Source organism: Mandrillus leucophaeus, unplaced genomic scaffold (assembly GCF_000951045.1).
Source record: "Mandrillus leucophaeus isolate KB7577 unplaced genomic scaffold, Mleu.le_1.0 Scaffold16, whole genome shotgun sequence".
Classification (NCBI taxonomy): Eukaryota; Metazoa; Chordata; class Mammalia; order Primates; family Cercopithecidae; genus Mandrillus; species Mandrillus leucophaeus.
Genome location: NW_012101587.1, coordinates 3,248,607 through 3,262,853, shown reverse-complemented (window position 1 = coordinate 3,262,853; position 14,247 = coordinate 3,248,607). Strand labels below are relative to the sequence as shown.

The window sequence follows — 14,247 nt, the reverse complement described above, 5'->3', positions numbered from 1 at the left end:
GAGGGAGAAGCAGACAGACAAAGAGACAGGGAGGGAGAGGACACAGGGTGAGGTGGACCCAGGCAGAGACCCTCTGGTCAGCTGAGGGCATGAGTGCTGTGGGCGTTTCTGAGTCACAGGGCAGGGAGTGCTTGGTTCTGACTCTGCTCGTTCCTGGCACTTCTCAGCCTGAGCCTTCCACCCAGCTGCTTCTGTCTCCATTGGGAGCTGATTCAACGGTCCTTTGTCATGGAATCCCTGTATTTAAAAATCCCTCTGTATTTTAAAACCCTTTAGTGCCTCCAGCCTTGCAATTCCTTCCTCTGTGGCTGGTGCCTTCACAGCCACTTTCTTGCAGTAACAAAGCATCCCAAAGTACCGGAGGAAGACATTCAAACTCAGAAGCTCCTTCTCAGAGATGAGAGAGGGAAGCTCCTCGCTTATTCTTCCACTCAGTATGCAAGTGGCATGGGCTTGCCACTGTCTTCGAGCAGGGGCACCCCTGGGGGCTCTCAGACCAGCCTGCCTGCCCCTCTGTGTACACCTCCTGCAGAGACGGCCTCTGTGAGCCAGGCATCGCCGGCCCCTGCTCAGGGGGCTGGAGGAGAACTTAAGGCCTCTAGCACGCAGCCCTGGGAGGGTTCTCTGTCCATCACGAGCAACGCTGGGAGCCCACACAGCCTGCCCAGCCTCTAGTTTCAACTTACGCTTATCTTCATTTTCCCTTCACTCCATAGACATGTAAATACCACACACACACCCCTACTGCTTTTCCTATCTGGACCAGAATGGGGTGTCCACAAGTACACAAGCGTGGAGTGCAAGGAGCCGAGTCGTGGAAGCCTGCAGGACTTTCAATGACCTTGCCCTGTGTGCACAGGAGTGAGGCGCGGTCTGGCACGTGGACAAAGCATTGTGCAGAGAATTTACTTATCTTTGACCAGGTTTTTAAAGGTACATGCAAAACCTGTCCAGGATGAAGCTGTGGAGAACAGAAAGGCTGCTTTTCCCTGCTAAAGAGTTTTTTTTAGAAGAGGAATGAAGCATTCTGTTGAATTTCTTACTATGATCTGGATACAGAAGCCCAGGACTCTGATCCTCTCCACTCTGCTTGGCAACATGGGGTTTCTGGCAGAGGCTGCATCTCTCTGTGGCCAGGGTCCACTGAGGACAGCACGCCTCTCGCAGAGCAGGAAACGGGGCAGGGGGCAAGCTGCTACCTGCCAGCGCATCACACACTGGGTGCCGTGCCACCCTTAGCTCAACCCTCCCACACATCAGATATTCCTACCCAGAGTTAAAATCCTCCGTCTCACCAGCACTGCTCTCCAGGGCGGGGCTGGGTCGGTGCCTCCCAGGCAGGGGCAGGTGCTTGCAGCCCCGTCCTGGTCTCAGTGAAGCCCAGGTGGCCACAGCCCCAGTGCATCCCAGGGAAGAGGCCTCCCAGAAGAACAGGGGACCCTCAGAAACTGCCTAGGGGTAGTGCTGGTGTTTCCCATCACCAAGACAGCCCTCGAAAATCAAGCACGGCTTCACAACTAGAGCACGATTCACGTTAAACACAGACTCTCAGGATGGGCGTCCAAACCACTGAGACCCCCTAGGGTGCACGGTCGCCTCCTCCCCTGTGGCTTGAGGAAGAAATCCTTCTCCCCAGCCGCAGCCGCCAGTCACTCCGAGTCCCACGACCACCGTGGGGCTCTCACCTGGCCCTTGTCTGGTCCTGGCTCCCCCAGGGCCCTTCTGCCCCCAAGCCCTGGCTTCCTCTGCTGCACTTTCAGCCACTGCCCTGGACTGGCCATCCTGGGGCCAGCAGGCACATCCTCATTCCTCATAAACCCACTCCTGGACGGCGGCGGCGCAGCCCTGGACACCCAGGCACTAGCATGACGTCTGACATGCAGCCACACCTGGCGGACGCTTCCCCTTCAGGGGCTCCAAGTTTTGGCACCCGCAGGCGTCCCCTCCCCCATGCTCCTGTGCTCCTTGCTCAGTGTAAATGGTCCCACCTTGCAGGCCTCTGAAGAGGGGTACCCCAGCTCTCCCTCACACCGGGTGCTCCATTGAGCACACTCGTGAAATGTTCTCGCTATTTAAGTACTTGAGCACATGTTTCCAATCTTCTGCATATGCCCACGCTTAAAAAGCCAGGTGCCCAGGTGCGGACGGTGGTGGCTAGGATCTGGAAGGGGGCCCGGTGGACGCAGGTTTGTGGTGACCGCTCCTACTGTGCAAACAGCAGCCCTGCTCATGGTGACGTCAGTGCCAGCTCTGGGCTTGTCCCCTTCCCCTTCTCCTCCTGGCTGCCTTCTTCTTTGTGATTACTCCTGGCACCTATGTGCTTTGAGAAGCTGTGGCAGCCACACAAGGAGATGAGGACAGGCCACACTGATAGCCTACTTCCTACACAGAGCTCAGCTGGGCTCAGGTGAGGACAGAGCCCAGAGGGACCAGACGTCCCAAGGACACTCATCGTTTAGAGCTCAATTCCACCCGTGTTTATAGTGCGTGCTAAATATCTGCTAGGCACTAGTTTTCAAAGCACACTCAGGCACAGGTTTGCATGTGGCCATGGTCCAGGCCAGCCCTCAATACCAGAGCCACTCCCAGGCCCCTCCACGCGCTTCAGGTCTCGGCAAAGTGAGGCAGACCCTGTCACCAAGGCTGCCCATCGTCCTGAGCTGACAGCCATGCCCTTTGCGGAGGAGTCCCTCCAAGGATTCAAAGGCACGTCCTCCATGTCTTTTCCTGCAACTGCTTTCTCGCAGGGGAGGCCTGCCCCTCTGCGTTGACGGCCTCACAGATGCCCCCGAGGCTGGGGGTGGACCCCTGGCAGTGACACTGCCTGGCCCCGAGGGACAGTGGCTGAGAGCTCAGGCAAGGGCAGGTCACCCCTGGCCCCGATGGGTGGGGACCCGCCGGCATCTTACCTTGTACATGTTGCACAGCCCAGGCTGGCTGCGGGCATGAGAGGGCAGAGGGCTCCGGCCCGGCTTTAGCCAGGGTACCTGCCGGGGGACACAGAGCGAGCTGCGTGAGTCCGGGTGGGCGCCGCCGGCAGTGCCCCAAAGTCCTTCAGCAAATCTCCTCTAGAGCTGGCTTGGCAAGAACCCAGAGTGAAGAGGAGTGAGCAGGCGGTGGAGGATGAAGGACGACAGTGAGCAAAGAAGGCGTGTGCAGATGATGGATGATGGACGGACCAGCAAGAGGTGACGGGAGGTCAGAGGGCAGGCATGCGCCCCAAAGGACTCAGGAAATAGAGAGCAAAAGGAAAGCTTAGGGAAGAATTCTCTCCTCCAAAGTCTGTGCTGAGGCCCTGTATCAAACAACGGGACCAAGTGTTCTCAATATGGCAGAGGCACCAGCTGTGAAAGATTTCTAGGCTCCAGGGCGGAAGGCATTTCCCAGGCCGGAGCAAAGTGCACTAAAAGGGTTTTTTGACGTCTCCCGTGGAACGAATAAATTTTACATTCCACTTTCCTTGTAGAGTTGTATTTTTACAGCAAGTGTGTTAGCTTCTGCATTGGATTGACAAGTTGAAACTGTTCCTGCTCTATGAAGGGTCAGTGAACCGAAGACCGACCTTTTCAGATTTTCTGCAGAGCATAAGGAAATAATTTTAGAAGCAAGTGTTCAAAGTCACTTGAGCCAATTGCTTAAAGTTGATTTTCTTGCTGACATTCTTCCTTGCTACTGGTGTAGGTTAGGAATTTAACACAAGTAGGAAGTTAATCTTCCTCGGCGGGAGCAGGAGCTGTGCACTCACCTGAGCTCTGTGGTTACAAATCTTCCTAAGTAGCATTTGCTTCTAACTTAATGTATTCTCTTTGTCAGTTACACGAGAGTATCTGCTATATCAATGAACTTTGAGGGCCGCAGCTGAAAGACTATTATAGGACCAAGGTAAGTGCCCTGCAGGAAGTGTCTATTTGATTATCTGCTACAGCAAAACGAAGACAGAGAAAAGAAGAGAAAGAGGAGACTTATAGTGGTCAAGAGATGAAATCAGTGTCATAGGTTTCAGGAGATGTATTGGCTGCAGATGAAATGGATTCTTTTAACCAGGTTAGCAGCTGAGTATGCGTGAGAGTAGAGTAGTTCCGACACTGAAGAATGTGAGCACATTCTAGAAGTATTATGGAAAGTAAACACACTGGGGTTTTCAGAGGCAAATCTGTGGTGAGTGTGTGCTTAGCTGTATGTCTCATAATGGATTCTCCCTGCATGAGAGAGGCTATTTCTATATTAGCAGGAATTTCTGGTGACTTTAATTTATGATATTAAAGAGTAAGTAAATTGAGTATTTACTTTAGAGGATGTCTCCGTGGACAAGCCTGTGGGAGTTGCTGTGTTGATGAGACTCGGCTGTCCCGGTAAGCAGTAACTCTCATCAGCTGGCGTCCACGAGCGTGAGCAAATGCACGCTCTGCGCAGGGGCCACCACGCAAAGAACTTTCTATTGCTTTTCCCTCCATCTCCTACAATGGCTCTTCTTCACGAAGGGGATCATCGCTGTGAGACATGTTCTCGTGGCTCTGGTGGGCTGCTATGAAGCCCCTCCACCGACTCCCCTTCTACCCATGGGGAAGGCAGGTGACGGGAGTATAAGGTATAAGGCGTCCCACTGATGGTTTTCAGGAAATGCAACCTGTGGCCCCAGCTGCCTGCCACTCCCAGAGCCAGGAAGAGGGGGGACAAATGCAAGGGCCAGAGAAGACGAAAGGCAAGAATAACCTCTTAGGAGAAATTGTGTGTGCTGAGAGTCTGCTTTTACAGGGCTCCCTCAAGAGTTCAGTGTTCTTTAGCTGTTTCTCCTTTTTTTACTACTTTTTTATGAAGTAGGATGATTTCAGAGCATTAGGAATGTGCTGATAGACATGAAGGAAGAGACTTTACAAAAACATTGAATCAGGGTTTGATAGGAAATGTCCACAGTTCTCAAATTTGAATCAATATCTAAGTGATTTTCATGAGTGCTACTGTGTGTTTTTTTTCTAAGGATGATCTATTCCCTCTGATGTCAAGCCAAGCTCCTAATTCACCGATCAGAATTGCCTGTTATCAAATGTCCAGACATTTTATCAAAGGAAAATCAACGATGAGAGAAATGAATGCTTTAAAATGCAAATGAGTTTAAAGGGAGGAGTTGGGTTAAGATGAGGGTCTGATGGACATGAAAGGCGGGACCACATCCAAGCCAATCACTTATCTTTACTCTTGTTTCTAATTTCTCAAGGACCCCAAGTTTCACCTTCATCTCATACACATTATCATCCTCAGAGCACCAGCACCATCCCCTCATTTCAGTGTCTCGAGGTTCCCATGACCCCCCTTGTGTGTGAGCTCCCGGGGGGCTCTGTGGGTACTGGCACCCGTGTGCACGTTCATTCAGGAAGTTCTGGTGGAGTGGGATGTGTCCGTGACAGCACCAGCCAGTGGGGTCTGCTCAGCATCCACCCTGCCCTAACATTCGCGGGAGGATGCTTTGAGAGAAACAAGAAACTTCAGGCAGAATCAGAATAGTCATCACGGAAAGACCAGCACACCGAACTGTCAGGGGAGAAGAGAGTCCAATGTCTTTGTGTAGTAAAAGCAGACGAGTGAGCAACTGCGACCTTTCCGCACAGGAGCTCGGGTGCTCAGACTTACCTGCCAGCTGTGTCACCAGGCCACAGAAATGCCAGCAACGCAGCACACTGATGTAGGGAGGGCAAACCAAACACGACAACTTAAAAAAGTTCACATGCAGTTAGTACACTGTCCTTGGTCTGTTAAACTGTTTAATGAATGCATAAAAAGGCAGAGAAATATATAAAGCAAAAAGCTCATAATAAAATGAAATCATGATACAACCACCACAGGCAATTACCATCAGATACATTACCATGATTTACAAATGTATCGCTTATACAGAGGAGGTTGCCACATCACTGCCAGTACAGACATATCCCGTCTAATTAACTATCGTCTATTCATACAACAGCCACAACTGCAGCTCCTGAGACCACAGAAGGACACAGTGAGCAGCTGGCGACCGGGCCAGGGTAGCCTCCGATTAATAACTGATCAGGGTAATGAGACTTCGAGAGGAATGCCTATAAGAAATCTCAAAAGGTATTTGGGTGCAGAAACAAATGCACCCTCCATTTTTGGATTTTCTCTAGAAGAATCTCTGGCCAAATCTCTTATCCAATGGAGGCACTGGGTGGCCGGATCAGTTGCCACGCACGCTCATGATGAATGAGATTGAATTTGGTTCTGGGTGCACATTGTGCTCTGGGGAGGGTGGACGCCCTGTGTGTTTCTGCCCTCCGTGCTGTCTACTGTATCCTTCGTGTGTCTCCAAATGGTACACGCCTTGTGGGATTACAGAACACAGCTACAGAATTAGGATCTCATGTTAACAATGAGGAATTAGGTTACTGTAGAACTAAAACATGTTTAATGAAATTAAAACGCAGTGGGAAAAAAATCAGGCAGCAGAACATTCTGATTAATGTACAGGGCTGACTAGACCCCACAGCACTGGATGACAAACAGTTCTTCTCCTACAGTCACAATTAGAGGCACGGAAGTCATACTGAATGCTGAATAGAAGAATGCTGAGAAGAGCAGGTTGATAAATGAAGGTTTTAATGTAAAACAGAAAAACAGACAAAATCATCAGTCAGAAGCTAGCTTTCAAAAAACTCCCTACAAGTACACAGCACGGAGAAGTGGGGGACTGGGATGTCCTGGCTGCTTTCTGTTTTGGGAACCGTCCCAGTGGCACATCACCGTGTCCAGCTTAGGTGTTTTGTGAGATCTTACTTCCTCCACAGAAAAAGGAAGGAACGGTTTCCAAAGCGAATGTTTCCAGGCTCTGCCTCGTGACACTCAAGTGGCCTCAGATATGAGCCCTGGCACAGGAGGGATGCTGGGGAGGTCACTTGGAGAGAAGCTGCCGGGCCAAGCACACACCAGTCTTGACCCTAAGCGCCCACCCATTCCTCATGTGACCCTGACATTCTGGGGAACTGGGAAACCTGTTCTTTCCTCTCACAACAAAGGAGCACGTTCTCTGTGAATGCACTTTTCATTTACGGCTCTCAAAAGAATATGCCTCCTCAAGGAATTTTTAATGCACTTTTCTTGAATGTCAGCTCCCAGCAACACTGGCGTGGGTGTTCTTAGGGCATTCCCGGGCTCGGGGGCGGCCGCTCCAACATGTGGTACCAGTGGCCACGTGCCCTCAAGGGGAGGGAGGGAGAGCACAGGAGGGTGGGAGGGGGACAAACAGCCCCTTTTATAGGGTCATGGGGAGCTCCGTTCAGAGTCTGGCAGGAATCTGCCAGGAAACCTTGCTCTGGACGGGAAGCAGAAGAACTGTGTGCGGGGCAGGCTGCCGTGGTCCTGAGAGACAGGGCTCGGGCCTGCCACTCTCCCGTTTTCACACCTCTTCGGTCTATCGCAAGGACCTTCCTAGCATATAAAAACGGGGGCTCTCCTGATTTGTAAACAGAGCAACAAATAAAAATAAAAACAAAACCAAAAATTCCTCCAAGGCAGCCCACACCAATGAATACCCCAGATTTTTAGGGCCATTGTGGGTTTGTAGCTGGGTGTCGAGAGTTCAGCTTTCATCTCCCGTGTTGACGACACTTTGTGATAAAACAGTTGAGTGGAACAAACGCACATCCCCACCGCGTGCTTTCCACCGGGACACCTCACAGGTTGCTGTATGATCACACGTGCAAATGTTTTTTTTTTTTTTTGCCTTTGGCATCAAAGGGCAAGCCTGTTCATTAAAAAATCTTCTATATTCAACACTCAGTAGTGAAAAGAATTGACACTTCAAAATTCCTAAAGCAATTACGTGAAAATTATTTTTATTTTTTAAATTTTTGAAAGTGTTTTGATTTTTTTGGGTCCTTGAAAAGTGGGCAGCCCTGTTTTGCAAAGAGATGGACTATTTCTGAGACTAGAATGTTTTCTTTGAAAATATTGAAGAGTAGAAGAGATTTAAGACAATAAAGGCTGTAATCTCACCATAAAGGAAGAAAAACATCTGTGTTTCAATAGCCTTTTGAGATAAGTCACAATGATTGATATCAATGCTTTCACCATTTTATTTCAACTTAAACCATTATCACTGACATGAAGCTTGTTTTACAATACATACTATCCAGCGATTTCCTCTTTTCTGTACAGTTTAAGTACTTTTTTTTTTTTTTTTCTGTACCTTGAAGCAAGCAGAATAGTTCAAGCTTTCAAAACCGGTGATGCTGTGTGTGTGAGGGGTGCTTAGCATGATAGCACACTTCACTGGGCAACCCGAACCGTACCTGTCTGGTGTGGTTTGATAGCTGGGCTTGCAAAAGTGCTTCCAGTTGAGATTAGCATTAGAAATAGGTTGGAACACCAACATTTCAGGATGAGGGAGGACTGCCACAAAGGAAAAGGAAATGTCTACAAATACTCTGAAAGAACTAGCCAGAATCTGAATTCCATGAGTATCTAAGATACACCAAATGTCATTTACAAATACGTCATGGCAAGCGTCACAACCTGAAATCTCAACGCAGACCAGATGGTAGAGAAGTTAACAGTTGCCTGAAACTTCCATGTGCTTTCATGCCCACAGGAAAGGTAAAACTGACATTTGTTTATCTTCAACAATTTCATGATCAATAAAGAATTTCAGTTGGAGACTAAAGCAAATTTTAGAAACTCCTTAACTCCAAGTTGCCCTGTGGTTTTTACGATTGCGTGTTATCAGAATGAGGCGTTGTGTTCCACACGTTATTCAAAAGCCTTTTACGCTCCCACAAGGCCTTCCGGAATTCCAGAATCAGCCCTGCGCACAGGCAGAAAAACAGCTGCATCTTACAGGTTGTGAGACAATGCCCAATACACTAGGGACTTTTTTGGGAAAAACTTCTCTCTCTCCAAAATTACACAACCACCAAACACTCTAAGCATCACGTGAAATGCTGCATTTGCAATCCGAATGGCACTCAGGGACCAGTGCTTTGATGAACCAGCAGCAACACGTTCGCCACTGACAATCAACTGCAGAAGCCACTCCTAGACACTGGACCCCACGGCAGAGTTTTTTGTTTTTTTTGTTTTTCTCCTTGTAATACATTTTTATCCACAGAACATTTGCTTTTAAATAAAGAAACCTCTAAGACTCTGTATGCAAATTAATGGAATCACAAGATAATAAAGCTTTGACTCAGAGACACTCATTTATCCCTCCACCCCTTCCACTTCTCACACCACAGAGAAAGTCTGCTCAAGGCGGATTTAAACTGAGGACTTTGTTCAAAAGTCTTCCTCAATCTTATGATTGCTGCAACATGAAGCCAGCAGCACTGACGCCTGGAAAAAACGAGCATAACCCAGGGCTGAACCCCAGCGTGTGGGCCGCAGAGGCAAATCAGTCATAAAGTCCGCAAGCGCACACCCCCAGAGACCCCGAGAATGTGGCTCTCTTTCTGCAATGCCCATGTCCAGGCACCCTTGGACATCCAGAATTCAGCATGTCCTTACATTCCTGAGCCACACCCCGGCCGTCATCCCTTGTGAGGAAGAGAGGGGGTGAGTCAAATGAAAACGTCCTAAGCAGCCACTCAGGCCCACACTCTTGGGCTCATATGCGTTCTCCAGCATGGAACGAGACCTTAGCCAGCAAGAGGCCACATGCCAGTTCTTCCTCTAATGGCTTAGTTCACCTACTGATTTCTCCTTTGCTTTTCCATTTAAACTAAAGCTCCTCTACTCCTCAGAGCTCACCTTGCCAGAGCCCCGCTTGGGCACACCCCTGTCACCGCCAAAGAAGCGCCCAATGGAGTCAAGGATGCCCGTGTCTCTGTGCCTTGGGAGGAAGCCATGCCTGGCATGGTCCATGGTACTTGCTGTGGCCAGGTACTTGGATCCGTGCCTCTGGGAGGGTCTCTTCTGTGACGCCATCACATCCAGGCTCTCGGAGGTGGCTGCACTGTCTTCTTGGATGGTCTGGAGCTCGTCGGACTCAGAGGGCCTGTCTTTGAAGGTGTTGTCCTCCCTCCCCGGGGCATCTCGGGAAAAGAGGCGGATCAAGTGGGGGCGGCTCCCTGGGTCAGCTGGGTGGGCATCCTGCCAGGCATTCTTCGGGTCCGCTGTGCGCTTGGAGTCAGTCACCGCTGTGTCCTGAGAGGAGGTCCCATTGTTCTGGTTCGCATCTGCCTCTCCTGCAAACAACAATGAGATATGAATACGGGCCTGTGCAAAGCTGAGCACCGGACAAAGCAGCTTTCTTTCAGGGGTCTTGACCTAGCTGTCTCCTATAAAACCCACAGAATATGTGCAGTCCTCATAAAGCCTTTGGCCTAGGATGGAGCTAACCTGGATGGAGCAGGCTTATTGCAGCTCTGTGTTTCAGAAGGTCCTGGGAATTCCTCGGTTATTCGAGATTTGGCACCCTGGGTAAAATGCACCAAGGCTTCCCGATGAAGTAGGAGCACGCAGAGCGGCCACATCAGCGTTTCTTCCTGGGTGCTGCCATGGCTGCTCCTGGAGAGCCCAGATGTGCAGGCACCTTCACGGGACACGGACTGTTTAAAAGGCCACTGGTGCATAAGTTAAATATGTAAGGATCATTTATTTCACAAAAGGTGTTTTTAGTTTTCTTGGCAGAAGCAAAACTTGCCACGTCTTTTTGCAATCCATGCATGAAAGAAGTGGGGCATTTAGAATTTTTTCAATCCCAGATTCCACAAGAGGCCTCTCACAATAGAGAACTGCTTATTCAGGACATTTTGACTTGGCTTCTCCTCTGGAAGCAGAAACAATTAGAAATCTGAAGTGGGATTGAGAAATTTCATGTTGTATACCAGCATCTCATAGCTTTCTCCAAAAAACACAGCATTTCTGACACAAATGACATTAAAGCCATTTTACTTTCAAGTTATAGTGTTAGGTTTAAATGAATATCATTTACTTAGTTTCCTCTCCAAACTCGATTACTTATCTACAGAAAACAGGATTCACTCACATATTCCTGTAATACCAGTCAATACATCTATCCGTCCATTCATCCATCCATCCACATATCAGTTCATTTACCCATCCATCCATCTATTCATCCATCCATACATACCCATCCATCCATCCATCCATCCATCCCCCATCCACTCATCCATCCATTCATCCATCCACTCATCCATCCACCCACCCATCCATCTATCCACTCATGCATGCATCCATCCATCCATCCACATATCAGTCCATTTATCCATCTATCCATCTATCCATCCATCCATACACACACCCACCTACCCATCCCTCCATTCATCCATCCCCCATCCACTCATCCATCCATTCATCCATCCACTCATTCATCCACCCACCCATCCATCTATCCACTCATGCATGCATCCATCCATCCACATATCAGTCCATTTATCCATCTATCCATCCATACATACACACACCCACCTACCCATCCCTCCATTCATCCATCCCCCATCCACTCATCCGTCCATTCATCCATCCACCCACCCCTCCATTTATCCATCCATCCATCATCAATCCATTTACCCATTTATCCATCTATCCATCCATCCATATATCCACTCGTCCATCCATTCACTCATCCATCCATCCATCCATCCATCCATCCATCCACTAATGCATTCATCCATCCACACATCAGTCCATTTACCCATTCATCCATCTATACATACGTACATCCACCCATCCATCCACTCATCCATTCATCCACTCATCCATCTATCCCCTGTTCACTCATCCATCCACCTATCCATCCACTCATCCATCTATCCACCTATCCATCCATTCATCCATCCATCCATCCATCCATCCATCCATCCATCCATCCATCCATCCACGAACCCATCTATTCATCCACCAACCCATCTAACCGTCCATCCATCCATCCATCCATCCATCCATCCACTCATGCATCCATCCATTTACCTATCTGTTCACCCATGCAGCCATCCATCCATTATTTGTGAGTATCAAATAGGTGTAATGTACTGTTCTAGATATCTGAGTTACAGTGATGAACAATATGTGGTCCTTGTCCTCGTGAAACCTACATTCTAGTGGGGAAAGCAGGTGAAAATGTATGTTATGGATTGAATAGTATCCCTCCAAATGATACATCCATGTCCTAACCTCTGTACCTGTGAATGTGACCTTATTTGGAAATAGGATCTTTGCAGATGGAATCAAGTGAAGAGGAGGTCATTCTGCAGTGGGGTGGGCCCTACTCCCATCACTGGTGTCCTTATGAGAAGAGAGCAGTTTGGACACAGGCACAGACGCCCAGGGAAGAGGTGTGAAGATGGAGGCGGAGCATGGCGGGGTGCATCTACGAGCCGCAGAACACCAAGCACCTCCGGCACCACCGGGAGTAAGAGACATGGAGCAAATTCTCCTGTAGAGCCTTCAGGGGCAGCAGGACTCTGCAGACATCTCAGCTTGAGAGTTCCGGCCTTCACAATGATCACAGAAGAATTCCTGTTGTTTTAAGCTCCCAGCATGTGGTAATTTGTCTTGGCAGCCCCCGGGAGACTCATGCAATGGGCAACTTCACATCAGGCAAGAGAACAGGAAAGCAGAGAGGGCTGGGGTCAGCAGGAAGGTCCTTGTGGAAGTGACATCTGGACATGATGAGAGTCTGGGCCCTGTGAGGACTTGGGGAAGTTGGGGACGATGCTTCTGGCAGAGGGGAAGGCAGGTCCCCCTGGAAACCTGCGAGGAATCGGCTTAGAGGTGGCAGAAGCAGCAGGAGAGTGGCCATGCTGGTCCTGGGTCTGGGAGGACAGCCGGGCTGAGAATGTCCCGGGCCAGGCAGTGACCTGGGGGGCAGGAGGGCTGTGCAGGGAACTGACCATCTGTGTGCAGCAGCAGGGATATCACAGCCTTGATGGCTGTGAACAGACGGTGGAAAGGGCAGAGCAGGCGGCTATGTGGCAAGAAGACAGGGCTTGGTTTGGGAAGCAGCAGGGCCTGGGGAGGGAAGACTCTGGTGGACGGCCTCTGTGGAGGGATATGACTGAGATGGCAGGACCCAGATGCTGGGGGCACCTTGGCTTCCATCCTGAGCAGTCGGGAGAGGGACATGGACTGGGGGTCTGGCTGGGGCACTAAGGAAAGGAAGGTCTCTGTCCTGGGGTGGGGGATGGGGAGAGTGGCTGTGGCGGCCTGGTTGGGGAAGGTGTGGACAGGGAACCAGTGAACAGCTGAGAATGCATGCTGCCAAGTGACCAAGAGTGAGCCGTGGATAGATCTTCTTCTAGGTCCGTTTCCACAAAGAACTCCTTTTAATAACTGCCCTGGGGTCCCCGTGACCCCTCCAGTTTCCCTGACTTGCTAGGAGAGCTCCCGGGACTTAGGATATGATCCTGTCACTGCTCTGACTCATTGCAATGAGAGGTGCGTGGTGAAGTCCAGGAACCCCTCCTCAAAGAGTCACATGGGACGCTGAATTTCCCAGCACACGCCGTGACCCGTGTGAAATGCTCACGTGCCGTGACCCCACGCATGAAATGCTGTCTGTTAGGGAGGCTTGTTAGAGACCCTTCCCCAGGGCTTTACTAGGGGCTGGTCTCATCGGCTGCCTCGCTTGGTGCCACCAAGATTCCAGGCTACAGAGGAAAGAGGCCGTTCCGCACAGACCGTGTGGTGCTCACAGCCGTTCAGGCACAGCAAACCGCCCTCCTGGTTAGGGCATGGTGGGTGGGAGCACTCTGGAAACCCGCGTTCCCAGACCACACCCCGGGACCTCGCTCGCCACAGGCCTGCCTCAGAGTGGACGGTCCCAGACCTCCAGTGTGGACTCTTCTGCACAATTACTAAGAGGCGGGAAAGTCATAAACACGTTGGTGAGGAAAAGATGTTTCTCACGTGGTTTGGTTCACACTAAAAATACTTTGAGGGCATTTCCTCACGTGGATTGAGAAGATACTCAACCTGGGAGATGTTAGGTTGTTAAACTAAATATCTGGAAGAGTGCTGTCCCCTGAGACAGCGTCCTCCACCCTCCACTCCGTACAGCGTCGGTATCGGCAGCTCTGCAGATGGAGCCGGAGGAGCGGCCTCTCGGGGGAAGATCCCACCTCTCTCAGCGGCAGTCTCAGGGACAGTGGGGCAGACGCATTTTCCACCCGAGTTACGTTCGTACTCAGTAAGTTTAGGTGACCGCCCGCTCCTATGCACACGCACCAATGTGTACACATACACACACACACACGCAAACAGGCAGAGCACCATCAG

The 14,247-nt window shown here is 50.1% G+C and overlaps 1 protein-coding gene across 1 annotated transcript in view; it reads right to left on the bottom strand.

Moving 5' to 3' along the window:
* The window catches only part of MBP (myelin basic protein), a 170,482-nt gene that overhangs the window by 45,376 nt on the left and 110,859 nt on the right, over nt 1-14,247 (bottom strand). Inside the window, exons 4-5 of the mRNA XM_011975876.1 lie at nt 9,757-10,193; nt 2,910-2,987 (exon numbers count right to left, since the gene is read on the bottom strand). Coding sequence (XP_011831266.1) covers nt 2,910-2,987; nt 9,757-10,193 — 515 coding nt within the window. The remainder of the gene's footprint in view (nt 1-2,909; nt 2,988-9,756; nt 10,194-14,247) is intronic.